This window comes from Neltuma alba, unplaced genomic scaffold (genome assembly GCF_004799145.2).
Source record: "Neltuma alba isolate B1F8T4 unplaced genomic scaffold, ASM479914v2 tig00002363_pilon, whole genome shotgun sequence".
Taxonomy (NCBI): domain Eukaryota; kingdom Viridiplantae; phylum Streptophyta; class Magnoliopsida; order Fabales; family Fabaceae; genus Neltuma; species Neltuma alba.
The window spans coordinates 39748-56364 of NW_021632832.1; the positions used below are offsets into that span (position 1 = coordinate 39748).

Consider the following 16617-nt stretch of genomic DNA (forward strand, 5'->3'; position numbering starts at 1 on the left):
TGTCCGGATAAAGAAAAAAGAAAAAGTTACGAAGAAGTCCCAAAAAATTAATTACTAAAAAAATTTAATAACAAGATCTATTATTATTTCTTATTCTAAAACTTGTTATTGTTTACTCTTTACTTATTGATAAACTTTAGGTAATTAAATCCTATTTTTAAAATCTTATTGCAATTCTCCCATAAAAAAGCTCTACCCATATCAAATAAACTGTACTTAATTAATTAAGTAAACTATAACAATAAAAAATATTATTAAAGGCCCCTGTACAGGCCTAAAGCTGCGACCGTATGAGTCATCTATCCACTTATGTGTTCAAGAAACTGATTTTAAAAAAAGAGGGAAAAAAGTTTCAGATTACAATATAGTCACATCAACATGCTAATCCACTAAAATGGCAAATCTAGAATAAACTAAAAAAGGCAAATGAAAAGACATGAGAAGTAATGGGATAGTTGTGTGAGGAAACTTTTTAGGAAAGCCACATGATAATACTAAAGGCTGACTCGTCTCTCATGCAGTTGGACGTCACAGTATTGAATAGCTTTTGCATGCAATTATCTTAAGCGAATCTTCATCTTCTCCTTGCAGGGGAAAAAACAACTAAATATGAAAATTAAATATTGGAGCATATAAGATTAGCAAAGTCTGTTATCTGAAAATAAAAAGATCATTAGTTAAAGTTTGGTTCCGAATTTATTGTGTTGCCTTAAAAAGGTGTATCTTAAGTTTGAAGATTGTGATTAATTAGCATTTTGATAACTAGATTCAATTTTTAATTGATTAATTTTAATTTATAGTGAATTTGATGTGACTTTGGATGGATTAATGCGATATATTGATAAAAATATTCTCTTGTTATTGTCACATATATTCTCTTTGTCAAAGAAATTACTACGTCCATTTTTTAATATAAAAACTAGTTAACTAATTTAAGTATATTAAAAAATTAGTTAAGTTAGTTATTTATAATAAATAAGTGTTATTTTTTTCTAAAATATCATTGCTAATTATGTGTATTAGCCAAAATTATAAATGAAACATTTAATGTATACAGTTACTACAAAAACTACTTTAAAAAAATAAATAAATAAGAGAGATAAAGTGGATTGTAGTCTTATATTTAGAATCAAATTAAATATCAAACTAGCTTTTATATTAAATATCAGATGTGATATTTTTCAAAAGGTTAATACAAGATTTGATCCTTATAGTTAGTTTGTTCTTATTTTGATTTTGATTATTATAATTTGAAATCATAGTTTTAGTCTCTCAAGTTTTTTTTTGTCTAAATCGCTAGTTTCTATATTTTAATAATAAGTTAGAGTATTTTAAAATTTATGATTTGAAATTATAGAGGCTAAAACTAAAATAAAAGCATGATATAAGGACATAGTATTGTATTAAACCTTTTTTAATGTAAACATCGTGGTCAGTGTTTCAAGTAACAATACAAGTCACTTTACGGATTAGTTTGAATTTCATACGAAACGTTAACTACTCTTTCTACCGCGAATGATGTCAATGTAAACGTTAACTTTAATGATACGATGGATTAGTATGTAAGTTACAATGGATGTATCTTAATTTAGTACCCAAAAATAAGAAAAAAATTTGAGATGATATTTAAAAGGAAAAATTACATTAAGGTCCCACCTAAAAGGCATAAAGACAAAGCAGCTTATTGAAATCATCAAATCAATTAGCAGTCTTAAATGATCTTATTGTAAGAAGTTTCACTTGTTCCATTACTAAGTTTTCTTTCTTTCTTTTTTTTAAGCACACATTGACCATTAATAACTTAAAGTGTAGCGATTAACAACTATTGTGGCAGATATTAACAACATATTTTCTTAGTGCATCAGTTGTTAATACCTACCAGGATAATTGTTAATCTTTGCATATTAAATTGTTAATTACTTCCCTCTTAGTTGTTAATGCATACTAAAAAAAAAAAGATAAGAACAACTTAGTAATTGAACAAGTGAAATTACTTGTAATGAGGTCTATTAAGACTTCAGATTAATTTGATGATTTTAAAGGATTTTTTTATATTTAATTTTCTTAGATGAGACCTTGATACAATTTTCTCTATTTAAAATCACTAAAACGTACAATAATAGAATTTGGCATTGAAATTATTAATCAGAATCAACCAAGGAAGCTTACGTTAAATATGATTAAAAAATTCTCATTGATAGGAAATACTGATTGTAATTTTATGTGGATCAAAATAGTTATATATTACTATATTTGAACTCCAAATAGTTATTTACTAGATGCATTTTGCAAAATCAGTTCGAACTCTTCAAAACAGATTTCATACACAGGCAAACCAATGTAGCTATGTTAGGCCGAACCAAAAAAAGAAAGCTTATTGGATTTAATATATAAACTTAATTATATATTTCGTCCAAGAAAACTTAATCGTATTTCCCTCTTGATTAAGCTACGGGAGACTACTGAGAAGTATCTCATAATTTTTATCTTTCTCTCTTCTCATACGCAATGACATGAATATTTCAGCTTTATTCTCTATCCAGTAGATATAATAGTTTAATTATCAGTCAGGTTTAGTATCCATTTGAAGTCAGAACATAGAGCAAATTTCGAAAGGAATGCTGGAAACTCCAAAACCTATATATATGGGCATACTTCAAACTATAGTTTGATTTAAAGTTCGAGAAATCTTTGAATATGCTTTTCTTAACTTTTGCTACCACGTGCGCTGAATTGGGGATTCTTTGAATCTAATTTATCTAGATATAACACATAAATTGCAAATTACTTCTTTTAAAAGACGCACGTTGTTGGTGCTAATGAGGTTTTGATTCATTAAATACTTGTCAGCAGGCCAATAGAATCTCAGACGATACTTCAAATGATATGAGATTATGAATAGACAATAAATTAAAATTGAGAAAGGAAACTATATAAATACAGAAATGCTGACTGTGAATCGATGATCTCCGGCATAAGACGATATATAATTAAAAGGGAAGGCACAACAAAAAGAAAAGAATTGGTTTAATTTAATTGGGCAGCATTAAAATTTAATAGCCTTTAACCATTATTGCGAAGTAAAGGCAAGGCTATCTTTTCTTTCTTTTTTTTCCCTAAAGCTTGTCTATAAATACGTGCGAGTTATCAACATTGATATGCCTCTCTCAGCCTGACGCGGTGGATCATCATATAGGGACCTTGTTTCTTTTTAAGCAATAATAATGGAAAAGATGAATTTTGTTAGAAATGGAGTGAGCAGATTGCCTCCTGGTTTTCGGTTCCAGCCGACAGATCAAGAACTTGTGTTTCAGTACTTGAAATGCAAGATCTTCTGCCTTCCCTTGCCTGCTTCCATTATTCCTGACCTCAATCTCTGCAACTTCGATCCTTGGGATTTGCCAGGTGAGACTCTTCATTTCTTCTTATTCAACTACTCAATGAACTCCTTTTTTAATCTTGAACTCAACTTCAATCCCTCCCTGGTGTTACTTGATTACTATTTTCTTATATTTCTATTTATAGGGCAGAGAAAGAGAGTATTCCTCAAAAAGTTAGCTTATATTACCTTCAGCCCTTAATATAAGAGTTAAATAGCTAATTTGAGGAGATTAAGAAAATTAGTTAAGTTAGTTATTTATAACAAATGTGTGTTGACTTCCTTAAATTATCCTTATTCTATCATATATATTGAAACTATATTTGGGTGGAAATAATTTACAATCAATAAAGATATTTTTTAGAACACATTATAAATTTAGGCAATAAAGTAAATTGAAGTCTTACATTTAGAATCATCAACTAGCTCTTATATTTAGAACCAGAAGTAGTATGATTTTAAGAGGTCAAACTTTTAGCAACGAGAGGTTTTTAAGAAATCAAAGCGAAGTGAGTGAGGTAAGCATATGATAATTTAAGTTGCATTATTATTCTTGTGCTTGTAATTAGAGCTGGGAATGCGGGCTGGCGGTGCGGATACGGGCCAGCCCGCAGCGGTGCGGGCCAAAAACGGTGCGGGCCAAAAACGGTGCGGGCTGAAGTAGCCCGCACTTTGGCGGGCTGGCATTTTGCCAGCCCGAGCCCGCCAAGGCGGGCTGGCGGGCTAGCCCGCCGGCCCGCCTAACTTTTTTTTTTTTTTTTAAATATTATTTGTATAAGTTTGAGCTTAGTTTGTAATGTTAAAATTGGACTTGGAGTTTTAAACTTGAGTAATGAGTTATAATAAAATAATGTGAGGATTAATTTATAATTTGAGAAGATATTTTAGAAAAACTAACACATATTTTTTTCTAAATAATTAATTTGACTATTTTTCTTATCCAAATTAATTAAGTAGATCTTTTATGTATATATTACATATGCAATTACATGGATGAGAAGATGTAAATATGAAATTTGGGGGTTAAAATCCTCCAAGTATGTTATATAATATATTAGAAATTATATAAAACTAAAAATTAAAAAAAAAAAAAAGCGGGCTGAAAACGGTGCGGGCTGGAGTAGCCCGCTTGCCAACCCGAGCCCGCCATTTTTGGCGGGCTGGCGGGCTGGGCCCGCGGGCCCAGCCCGTATTACCAGCTCTACTTGTAATTAAGGGGAGGAACTATTACTAATTAATGAAAACTGATGGAGGTCAATTAATGTGGGTTTTGATGAATTAGGTAACTCTGATGAGGAAGAGAGGCACTTTTTCAGTCCAAAGGAAGCAAAATATCGAAATGGGAATCGCATGAACCGAACAACCACCTCTGGATATTGGAAGGCAACAGGATCAGACAAGAAAATAACTTCTTTAAGAAACAATGACATCGTTGGTATAAGAAAAACCCTTGTTTTTTACCAGGGTAATTCCCCAAACGGCTCTAAAACTGATTGGATCATGCACGAATATCGTCTTGTCTCTGCTTCTTCCAAGTCCGAGGAGGTCGGAGACTGGGTTCTGTGTCGAATATCCCTCAAGAAAACAAGTGGTGGTGACACGAGGAGGACGAGGAGTCACGTTCAGAATAATAATAATAATAACAACGACAGGCAAGACATGGTAGGTCAGCCAACATTCTTTGATTTTATGATGCTGCAAAACCAAAACCTCCATGCTTCAGCATCGTCGTCTTGTTCAAGCTCCAACGGTTATGTATCGGAACATGAAGAAACAAGTGGATATACTGGTTTCTAGTTGAACAACACCAAATCAGTTCTGGTTACTTCTTTTCTTTGTTTATTTATGTCCATGTCCCATGCATGTCTCTGTGCAACATCTATGAATGAAGGAAAATGCGTATCACTTCAGTGTTCTTCGATCTTCATCACCTCGCAAGCTCCTGCTATCTTTATTAGCCTCCAATGAAACAGCAGAATGACAAATTAACAATCCTGCTTCCTTGCCTCATGGGCTTGTCGGGCCCAAAACAGACTTGGGCTTTTAGCCCATATTAAGTTTTAAGCTTGAAATGTTGTGCTCCTCACACAAGGGGTAGTGGGCTTCAATTTCTTGAAAAAAGAAAGAAAAAATGACCCAAAAATAATGAAAATTACAAAATTTCAAACCAGGTATTTTACAAAAACGTAATGTTATTTGTAAGTCAAGTATTATTAAAATCTCATAAAATTTGATAACAAATCCCAATTTGAGATTTAGTAATTTCTAAAATCTTTATTTATTATCATTCGAAAAAACTATCTCACATAGTCACTTCCCGGCCTTCTACGGTGCATCGACTGCATACCAGATTTATTGATTTTCATCACTATAACTTCCCTTTTCACGTTTAAGATCACAATTATAAGTAACATATATACTCTCTTCGTCTGTTTTTATAAGCAAAAACTACTATCTTCTTCTTGTTCCTGAATATAAGCAATATTTACAAATTATCTTAAATTTTTTTAACAAAATTTCTATTTTGCCTCCATTAATTACTTATTTTAATATACAATATATTTATTATCTCATTTTCTAAACTATCATCTCTCTCCATCCACATTTGCTTTCTTTTATAACTCTCTTTATTATGATAATTTTCTTATTCTCTTTCTTATACTCTCTCTTCCTCATGAATAAGGGTATTTTGAAAAAAAAAAAAATTAATTTCTACTTATTTATTATGTTTAGCTAACCTTTTGATTTATGTGATATAATCTAATATCTAATATTACGTATAAAAAGGGACGGGTGGATTATTACTAATGGGGTGGGATACATTGGATTTTTTTTTTTTGGGCAATTTTCTCTCACATGAACATGAAAAAAGTTCAAGCACTTTTTTTCAAAATAAGGGATGACATAATACTTGATCATGCTTTCTTACTACTGATAATATTTGTATCAGTTAATACAATTTTTGTTCCTCAAATGTATTCTCATTTCAGTTTTAGTTTCTTAAATTTCAAATAATAAGTTTTGGTCTTTTAAATTTTTTTCATTTAAAATATTAGCTCCCTATAATTCAATTAAAACTTGGACCATTTTGTCTCTTAATGAATCAAAACATATGGTTTGAAACTTCAGAAACCAAAACTAAAATAAAGATAGACGTAAAAAACCAAAAATTATATTAATTCTATTTTTATTTTATTGGTGTGGTTATAGACCTATTCATCTAGACATCTAGTTATTGGTTCAAATTCATTTTGATTTGTGGAGAGCAAATATTACATCTGGTGTTTAATATAAAAGCTCATTGACTAATTTGTATAGATTAAGAAATCATGTTAAGTTAGTTATTTGTAATTAAATATGTGTTATTTTTTCTAAAATATCATAACTAATCAAACATATTAGCTATAACTATCATTTAATAAAATATTTAACATGTGCAATTACTGCAAGATTACTTTAATAAAATATGAGAAATAAAATTGATTGTGATATTATATTTAGAACTAAATCGAATATTAAATTAGTTCTTATATTAAGAAGTTAAGGTAATTTGATATTTTTTAATTGCTATTATAGCTTTTAATATTTGTAGTTTTGTAGCTGGTCAAAAAAACAATATTTGTAGTTTTGTACAAAGACCACGTGAATGAAATGCACTTGAATCGGCTCAATCAACATATCTTAATTCTTACTTCTCTTCTACTTCTTTTGTTTTTAATATAAGATCTATTTAATTAATTTGATTAAATTAAAAAAGTTATATAAATTAGATAATTATAAAAAAATCACATGTTTCTTCTAAAACACTATAATTATCTTTACTAGTATCCTCCCTCCACTCCTATTCGATTATGATTAGGAGAATATCTATAGAAATAATTTAGAAAAAATCGATAAATATGATAAATAGGTATTATATTCAGGACTAAAATTAATTCAACAATTAGGTCTTATATTAAAAATTGAAAGAGTACTAAATTTAAAACTCATTTTATGATATCATTTATATTATAAAATAAGTCTTGCATTTAAAACTGAACAAGTTTATATATAAAATAGAAAAAGGTCATCCGCTCCCGTTTCAATGAGTTCATTTTAATTCATGAACCTAACAGTAGATATTTTCATAGTTTATCTGTTTGCCATATAAGTGCACAAATTTTTTTTTTTTAAAGTGCATTCATCAAAACATAAATTGTATTAATATCCATTATTCGTTAAAAAGACACAATCGCACAATCAATATTTTCCACTTTTTCTATAAAAAAATCATATTTGTAAAATATAATTATAATGTTTCAAAAAGTATTACTATTACGTGTCTATATTTCTGTGCGGTGCCATCCGGAGATTATAATCTTTCATCATCATCATCATCATCGTCATTATTATTTTGCTAACTAATCTTTCATTAGTTTAGATTATGATCCGAGCAAGGCTGCACGAATTTATCCAAAAAAAAAACCACCAAAAAAGGAAACTTGCGCCAGTCATAAACAGTAACTAAAGATAATGAAGGATCTAAATTGAAATTAAATTTTACTTTATACGTATTGATGAATCTAGGTCACATAAGATGTATCATTTCTGAATTTAACGCCTGCCTCATAAAGATTTTTTTTTTCTTTCTAAATTTAGTGGATGACGTATATAAATAAAGAATCCGCGTTCTCCTCTTCTCACTGGCCTTTACTAATGCCAGTGGCTGTGTGACGGTATATAAAGCGCGAGAGAGTGAGAGGACAAAGGAAAGTGAAAAGGTGCAAACTTTATTCCTCCTCTTTCTGCTTCCTCTCCGTTGAAGTAAGCAGGCGGTGGTGTGTCGTGTTCTTCACATATATGTATCGTGTTCTTTTGATTTCTATCCTCGCCCCCAAGCCTATTTCTCTTTCTCACTCTCTAGGGTTTCTCTTTTTTCTGATTCCTCCCTCAGATTGAAGATGATCGACTTTGTTCGCGTACAGAAGGAGCTTGTCGAATGCGGCAAGGATATTGAGGGCTCCGGCATCAAGGTTAACGTCAAAGGCGACAACCTTGCTCGCTTGATCGGAACCATTCCTGGCCCTCTCGGAACTCCTTACGAGGGGGGCATTTTCCAAATTGACATTACCATACCCGGTATGTTCATTCTAGTTTATGAATTTCGACATGTTGTCAATTGTATATGATTGGAGGGTAGGGTTTTTAGTAGTGCCTACTGGGATTACCCTTTGGCGACGCTTGGTTAATTGGCTTATTGCTTGATCTGCTTCTCTTGGATAGCATGTGAAGGATAATAGTTTGGAAGTTTTTATTAACTTGCTATGCCCTTTTCCTTGATTGCAGATGGCTATCCCTTCGAACCTCCCAAAATGCAGTTTGCGACGAAAGTCTGGTGCGATAATTTTGATGGACCTCTGTCTTTTTTGTGCTTCGTTCATATGCGGGATATTATAAGGCGTGTGCTAGGTTTCCTTGTTTGTGTTGTTCGATATAGTCCTGTAAAATCATTGTTTTTGACATTGAAATTTATCTGGGCTTTGATGTTGGATTGTGGATGTGGAAGAAGGAAAGAAGGTTTGGAATAGTTATGCGGAGAACTCTTTGCACTTAGTTGTTTGACATGCTGTTAGTTTCGTGAAAATATATCTTCAAGGACCAATGTTTTATCATTTAATCAGGGAGAACTCTTTGCGTAGTTGTTTGACATGCTGTTAGTTTCATGAAAATATATCTTCAAGGACCAATGTTTTGTCATTTAGTCATGGTTAACTTACTTAGTTGATAACAAGCCTTAAGCTAGAATTCCATCTCCCCGCGGCCCCTTCCTCTTTTTCTGTTATTGATTATTGACGTTACTGTAAATGGACCAAAAGCAGCCAGATTAGAATCATGTGCTGACCCTGTTTGAAAACTTGAATAATGTGACTGGTGAATCTTCCCCTACCCCACCCACTAATATTATGTGGTCTTCATTCCAATCTAGTCGCTATGATTGAGCATGGTTCATCACATAAGTATGGTTCTTTCACAATACACTGTGTGGTTGAACTAAATCTTCTGCCCAAAAGTTATTGCACTGAGAATAGATAAATCAAATACTTTGTGTGTTTTTAATGGCAATAAAGTTTTGGTGCTGGAACGTCGAGCTTTTGGAGTTTGCTTCATTAATTAAGTTACAGTGAATTAGATGTTCTGGCTTCTGAAGAGGGAGACTTATTGTCATGATTGACTGACCACTTATTATGGAAACTTTTTCAATTTTTTAGCGCCTATAAACAGAGTAGTTAATTATGTATGGCATTTAATACCCTGCTGCTGGCGAAGCATTTTCGTTCATATAATGCTTATATTCTATACTGTGTTATGTCACCTGTTGAAGGCACCCTAATATCAGCAGTCAGAGTGGAGCTATTTGTCTGGACATCTTGAAAGATCAATGGAGCCCTGCACTGACACTGAAAACAGCGCTGCTTTCTGTGCAAGCACTTCTCTCTGCTCCTCAACCTGATGATCCTCAAGATGCTGTTGTAGCACAACAGGTGTGGCTCAGGGTCTGTGTTGTTAATGACGTTTCTTATATATTGCATGATGCTCTGTCCGCGGTTGGTTAAATGCAGTAATATTTTGCATTCCATACTTAATTTTCACTGCCAAATTTATGTTTGCATATTTTTCCTTATACTCTTATGTCATTCTGAATCAGTTTATTTCCATGGACAATGCAGTATCTCAAAGACTACCAGACATTTGTTGGCACTGCACGGTACTGGACCGAAGCTTTTGCCAAGGCATCATCTCTTGGGATTGAGGAAAAGGTACTGAGCTTTTGCATTTGATCTCATGTCATTGGAGGATGGATTGACATCGTTGAGCTTGTAACAAATTACAATTGATCTCATCAATGCATCAGATTCACTCTGCATGTCATAAAGTTCCTCCCCCCCCCCCCGGGGATAAGCAAAGTTCATTTTTGTTGCTTAGACAAATGAATTTTCCATTTTACACTGGTACAGGTAAAGAAGCTCGCAGAGATGGGATTCCCTGAAGCTCAGGCGAGGAGTGCTTTGGAAGCTGTTGGTGGCGATGAAAACCTCGCTCTTGAAAGGCTTTGCTCTTAGCTAGCGTGTAAGATAGTACCTAAAGCGTTTTTGTTGTGGTAAAGTTTATGATGATACTTGGCCATAAGAGGCGAACACAATCTCAATATATATTAAAAGGATTAATTGAATATAGTTATTTAATCTATCAATGCTTCTCTTATAGTTCTAATCTATGTCTACGATGGATTTTCTTGGAGATTTTCGCACCCAACGTTTTCTTCATGTCACTTCATGTAGAAAATGAAATGCATATGGAAATGTTTCTGTCTCATAGATTTTATTATTTAACGTTCGGAATTGTGTTGGTGATGCACGAATGAGTTGTAATGCCATAATCAGAGGGTATCGTATGGGATCATTGGCAAACTAACGACTGATGAATTAAGCGCAAGGCGCAACTGTCAGCTCGTTTTAACAGGAACATGTTATTCAAGATAAGTCGAAAACATACCCTTTCTTTGTCTCTTTTTCTGGGTAAACAGATTCAAGTCGTTTAGTATAGAAGCTAATGCAAAGAAATTAAAGCTTCGAATTCATAATGGAGGCAAGATTCCCTTATAAAATAAGATGAAAAGTTTAGGCTATTTTGTAGATGTGTTTAAGCGGAGTATCATGTCAGCGTCATACTCAGTTGGAAGCAAATAGTAAGAGAAGTGCAAGAGGCATGCGTGATCTGCTCTTGCCGGATTTAAAACGGGGGAGCAATGGGAAGTTTCGCACAGAAGGAGGAATATCATATTCTCTGCCTTTGCTGTGAATGAACGAACGTGAATGAAGACCATTGCACGGGATTCAGGAGATGCATTACATGGTAATGTAATATAGTTTTTTTTTTTTCCTTTTGGGGTAAGAAATAAGCCTATTTAGAAGGGAAAAATTGAGGGCAAAAATTATGTGAACAAAAAACCTTCGCTTGCGCCCATGAATCCGCCATTGGCTGTGGTGTTGGCAATTTTTAAACTCAACTTCAACTAACAGTAGTATACATTATTCTTTTTCGCTGGAATAAACAATAAAGAAAGAAAGAGAAGCCAGCTTCTTAATACTGGCTAATTGAAAAGGGACAATATATTGTGGAGCTCACTCGCAGAGTTGGTAAAGATCTAGTTTATAGATTCAAATTTTGATGCCAACACGAGGGTCGTCTTGATAAATTATTTTCAAACACTTTTTGATAATTTATGTAAATTTTATTTTAGGTAAATATATATATATATATATATATATATATGGAACTTATGGCCGTGGTGAAGCGCTATATCATAGTTGTCGTTGCCTTGCTTTCGCTGAATATGGAGGTATGAAACCAGTTTCGGTGTTAATAACTGCAGTAAAATCTAAACTATTCAAAATCAGTTTTAATGAGCTAAATTTAAAATTTTCAACTAGTAATTTTTAAATAAAAAATTTACAATTAAGAAATTACGTTTATTTAGGATTATGTATCTATTAAAAGAAAAATATTTTTTGGAAAAAAATATACTAAATGTTAAATATTGGCCTTCAATATTTAGATTTGAATGATTAATATTTGATTATCAGCACCATGCTGATTGTTGCTATTAGCACTGAAAGTGACTTTGAATATATACTTTATTTGTCACAATAATTGAGAGGGAATAGCGAACTTTGCAATTATAGTAGCTTGCTAGTGCATGATATATTATGGACAATCTCAAGATACAGTAAACTTGCTTCTGCAGCATGCTTGCTCTGGAGAATGGCCACAAGCACGTGGGTTGATTTCATGGTGGTGGCAACATGCACCCTAGGCTTCATCTCTCTCTGCAAACTCGCGACCCATGTCCTGTGGTGGCTGTGGGTCATGTTCTTGAGGCCGCCCAAGAACCTCAAACACTACGGCTCTTGGGCCATCGTCACCGGCTGCACCGACGGAATCGGTAAAGCCCTCACTTTTGAACTCGCCTCCAGAGGACTCAATCTGGTTCTGGTCGGACGAAACCCAGAAAACTTCATGACACATGGACGGAGATTAGAGAGAGACACCCTGACGCGGATGCCAGGGTGGTGGAGATGGATCTGGGGAGCATCGGTGGGGAGGAGATAATGAAGAGGATGGAGGAGGCGACAGAAGGTCTAGATGTCGGCGTGCTGGTTAATAACGCAGGCACGGTGGGTTCCGGTGAGCCTAGGTTCTTTCACGAGGGGGAGTTGGAGACGATGGAGCAGATGATTAAAGTGAACATGGAGGGACTGACTTGGATGACAAAGGCAGTGATCCCACAGATGCTGAAGAAGAAGAAAGGAGCCATCATCAACATCGGCTCCGGCCTCACCGTCGCCTTTCCTTCTTACCCTCTCAACGCCGTCTACGCCGCCACAAAAGAGTAAGTTCCATTTTCTCTATCTATCCACGCACGTCCTTTATCTGCTTAATCATCCTATTCCTGAGTCTCCCCTCTATATATTTACTCAGTTCATGCCATGCATCGGTTCATTAAAACATAATCATACGTACCTCACAACACTAATCATGTTCCTACCATCAAACATATTCTTAATCCTGTTGCTCACAACAATTATTGACACAACTGTGAAACCTAACACTTCAATTCTCTGAGCGGAGGATAGGGTAAGGACAGGAGGATCAGTTAGTATCCAAATTAGTGGAGCGGCAGCATGATGTGTCGGGATTTATTATATTTATACATAATGAGCTGCGTCAGTTGTGTCCACGGGAGAGGTTGGGATGTGATGGAATTTAATAAGAGTAATAATTTGTCACCCAGGTCTACAGCTCACTAATACAATCAAAGGCGTATTTTAGTGCTCCTTTGCTACAAAGTATTAAAAATGAGATGTAAGAATTTAAATTGAAACTGAAAAATTTATCAAAAGAGTGTTTAGTATGAGAGATTGTTTGTTATATAAGATTTGACAAATCCATGTATGTAAGATTGAGGAATACTACGAAGCATTAAAAATGAAGGATATGGACAATGATTGTAATTGAGAAAAATCATTAAAAAGATATTTATCATGAGTAACTGCTTGTTATATGAGATTAGACAAACTCGTGGAGGTGAGATCAGGAAATACCATAGGGGGAGATGCTATTCCCCAATCCTACCTTTATGGGTTTGTCTAATCCCATATAACAAACAATTACTTATCCTAAATTTTTTTTTAATGATTTTTCTCAATTACAATCTTAGTCCTTATCTTTAATTTTTAATGATTCGTACCAAACGGAACCTTAATTCTTTCTTATGTACAAAATAAAAACCACTCCGATCCTTAATATGAGTCACTTGTAATATATTTTGCCATATCAAGAAATGCATTAAATTAACAAAAATTTTCATTTTTACTCTTATTGAAGTTCTCTCTCTCTCTCTCTCCATATACACACACACACACAAATCATTCTCAGACCTCTCCCTTCTTTTTCTTTTCAGTCAGAATTAAATAAGAATGAAACTGAAAAACAAGACATTAAATATGCTATAAGTAACTTAAATTGAGGACCAAAGCTTCTTCTTATCAGTAACTATTCATATTCGAAAAGTTAAGGGGAATGAGGATTTATTTCAGGTACGTAAGGATGATGTCAAGAAGCATGAGTTTGGAGTACAAAGAGAAGGGAATTGACATCCAGTGTCAGGTAACTATATTATGTGGAAGAAGGTAGTAATTAAGTTAAGGCAGTGTTATTGAGATAATTAAATTAATGTGGTTGATGGTTGTTGTTATGAATGTGTATATATATATAATATATATATATATATATATATATATAGGAGCCATTATATGTGGCAACGAAGATGATAAAGAGGGAGGCGTCATGGGCGATTCTAACAGCAGAGGAATACAGCAGAAGCAGCATGAGATGGTTTGGATACGAGAAGGAGTGTGAGCCTCATCCCTTGCATTCTCTCCAAGCCGTGTTCGTTCGACTCTTCCCTGATTCCCTCATCAATTCCCTCTTGCTTCGCTTCTTCACCTCTTTGCGAAATCACTCTCTCCAATCCTCCCAACCTCATTAATTAATTAAGCCTCTTCAAGTATGCCTCTCTATTGCGCAGAGTCACTTTAAATATGCTAAATCATAATCTATTACTATCATTGTATCTTAATTATCATCTTCTAATTTACTGGACATGTATGCTTTTCTTATATTGAATAAATTTAAGGGGAGTTAAGAGCACTCATAAAGTCCCCAGGGTGTTTATCTTTCTTTTGTTGATTGTAGCTTTGCCTGCCTTGCTGAATTCCAAATAAGTGAATTATATTGATTATGAATAAATCTACCTGGCTTGTTTATTAAGCTTATTAATCAGTACTATTTCCAGTTATTAATATAAGAGCCAGTTACGAATTAAATTTTTTGTTCATAAGTATAAAATCTTAATCCAATTTATAAGCATCAAATTTGAAAAAGGATGTGGTCTATTTTATAAACTTCAATTTAAAGTTCGTCTTAACATTTATTGCATTTTTCTCACTTTTGCCCTTAATTATTTATTCTCTTCTGATCACATTTCTCTATACATTATCTTTCATCCTTTTTTCCATTTATTATAAGGGCATATTTAGAAACAAAATTATATTTTTTAACGTATTTATTGCTTATAACTAATTTTAACTAACAGTTTGTTGTATATGAATTTATTATTTGAAGCTTATAATAAGAACCAAATGGAATAATTTATAAACAGAATCAGAGGACTAAACCAAGTTTTTATATAATAATGTGATTTAAATTTAGGAAGGAGTATGATTTATTTTATAAGTTTTAATTTAGTGTTTGTCTTAACATTTAACGTACTTTTTCAATTTGCCATTAATTACTTATTCTCTCTTTTGCTATAATTTTTCTTATCACATTTCTCTACACATTCTTTTTGTATCATTTTTTATTTATTATAATGATATATTTTAAAACAAAAATATATTTTTAACCTATTATTATTTTTAATTAATTTTAATTTATTGTTTATTATTTGTCAACTAGTTATTTGAAATTTATAAGACTTGGGCACAATAACACGTAATGCTTGTTGAAATTTGCAATCTGCGTAATGGGTGCCACATCTGGAGTGCACCGGTGGGCAGTTAAAGGCATATATCAAGTGAAGCGGTGGCCGGTGGGCAGTGAAGGCGTCATTAAACGTCACTCATTTATATCTTCCCCGGATTCTGCCTCAAATGTTTGACTCTGCCTGTTCTCACGAGTTGCCTGTCTTGCTCCAAGAGAAAAATAGAGTTTCACATAAGCAGATGAAAGTGAAAGAGATCTAAACATTTCATGTGGGGTGTTCTTCAGTTCTCATATATTCGGTCTTTAATATAAAATCTTATTTCACTTTTATTTTGATTTAAATATAAGATCCTAATCTATTTTGGTTCTCATATTTATGTATTTCTTTTCAAAATAATCCTTCTAACAATAGTAGGTCTAGATAACAAATTTGTTAGTAATGATATTTTAGGAAAAACAACACATATTCATTACAAGTAACTAATTTAATTAAGTTTATTAATCTCTTCAAATTAGTTAACTGGTCTTATAATTAGAATTAGAGGTTAGTATTTACTTTTTACGTATAAAATTACTTAAAATGAATTCAAAAATTATCCCGTGTCAATCTTGAGTTGACAATCTTGAGTTGACTTGGGTAATAGCCCTAAGATTTCAAGGTGGACACAGGCCAGCTTTTATGGATACGCAGATTCACCGGCGGCTCTTCTCAGACTTTACACGTGCGATTTCTTATTGTTGCTTGCTTTTACTTTTTTTTCCCTACTAATAAAAATGGTGAAAAGCTGGGGGCATTTTATGGTTTTTGTTTTTTTTTTTGGTAAAAAAAATTGAGGTGAATTGGGGTGACGAAGATAAGAATATTCCTCCAGGCTTATAGATGACTTACAGAGGTATTTATAGATCACTCACCAACAAAATTCTCATATTAGTAGCGAAATTAGAACTCACAATCTTACAGTTTATAAACTGACTTTTTGTTGACTAGATCAACTCTTATTGCTGTCTTATGTAGTTGTACCTTGGATGATGATGGATTGGGATTTGGTATGACAAACCCAGGTTAATGGAGGTGGGCCACTGTACAAACCCAACGTGACCGTGCAATTGAAGTCAAAGATCCAGGACGATGCAACCCAAAAGAGCTGATGCCA

General features: G+C 33.2%; 2 protein-coding genes and 1 pseudogene across 3 annotated transcripts; all 3 read left to right on the forward strand.

Moving 5' to 3' along the window:
- Positions 1 to 3187: 3187 nt before the first annotated feature.
- On the forward strand, positions 3188 to 5221 carry LOC114722713 (NAC domain-containing protein 83-like). The gene is made up of 2 exons (XM_028908809.1): positions 3188 to 3405; positions 4662 to 5221. Exons 1-2 carry the CDS (start codon positions 3225 to 3227, stop codon positions 5174 to 5176), a joined length of 696 nt encoding a protein of 231 aa, XP_028764642.1. The 5' UTR covers positions 3188 to 3224; the 3' UTR covers positions 5177 to 5221.
- Positions 5222 to 8097: 2876 nt separating this feature from the next.
- LOC114722698 (ubiquitin-conjugating enzyme E2 27-like) lies at positions 8098 to 10630 on the forward strand. 2 transcript variants are annotated; one of them, XM_028908799.1, is made up of 6 exons: positions 8098 to 8139; positions 8313 to 8497; positions 8705 to 8753; positions 9741 to 9900; positions 10087 to 10176; positions 10375 to 10630. In XM_028908799.1, the coding sequence occupies exons 2-6, from the start codon at positions 8320 to 8322 to the stop codon at positions 10477 to 10479; spliced, it is 582 nt and encodes a 193-aa protein (XP_028764632.1). In that variant the 5' UTR covers positions 8098 to 8139; positions 8313 to 8319; the 3' UTR covers positions 10480 to 10630. The 2 variants fall into 2 exon arrangements, with proteins under 2 accessions (XP_028764632.1, XP_028764624.1); XM_028908791.1 differs by having other exon boundaries at positions 8112 to 8196.
- A 1433-nt stretch (positions 10631 to 12063) lies between these two features.
- Positions 12064 to 14721, forward strand: LOC114722689 (very-long-chain 3-oxoacyl-CoA reductase 1-like; annotated as a pseudogene).
- Positions 14722 to 16617: the final 1896 nt, after the last annotated feature.

What these genes read in the sequence shown, in the direction of transcription:
- LOC114722713 (XM_028908809.1), top strand. Translation starts at nt 3,225, where the DNA reads ATGGAAAAGATGAATTTTGTTAGAAATGGAGTGAGCAGATTGCCTCCT. An exon ending in CGATCCTTGGGATTTGCCAG is followed by an intron (nt 3,406 to 4,661) that starts GTGAGACTCTTC and finishes TTGATGAATTAG; the next exon opens with GTAACTCTGATGAGGAAGAG.
- LOC114722698 (XM_028908799.1), top strand. Translation starts at nt 8,320, where the DNA reads ATGATCGACTTTGTTCGCGTACAGAAGGAGCTTGTCGAATGCGGCAAG. An exon ending in CAGTTTGCGACGAAAGTCTG is followed by an intron (nt 8,754 to 9,740) that starts GTGCGATAATTT and finishes CACCTGTTGAAG; the next exon opens with GCACCCTAATATCAGCAGTC. An exon ending in CTCTTGGGATTGAGGAAAAG is followed by an intron (nt 10,177 to 10,374) that starts GTACTGAGCTTT and finishes ACACTGGTACAG; the next exon opens with GTAAAGAAGCTCGCAGAGAT.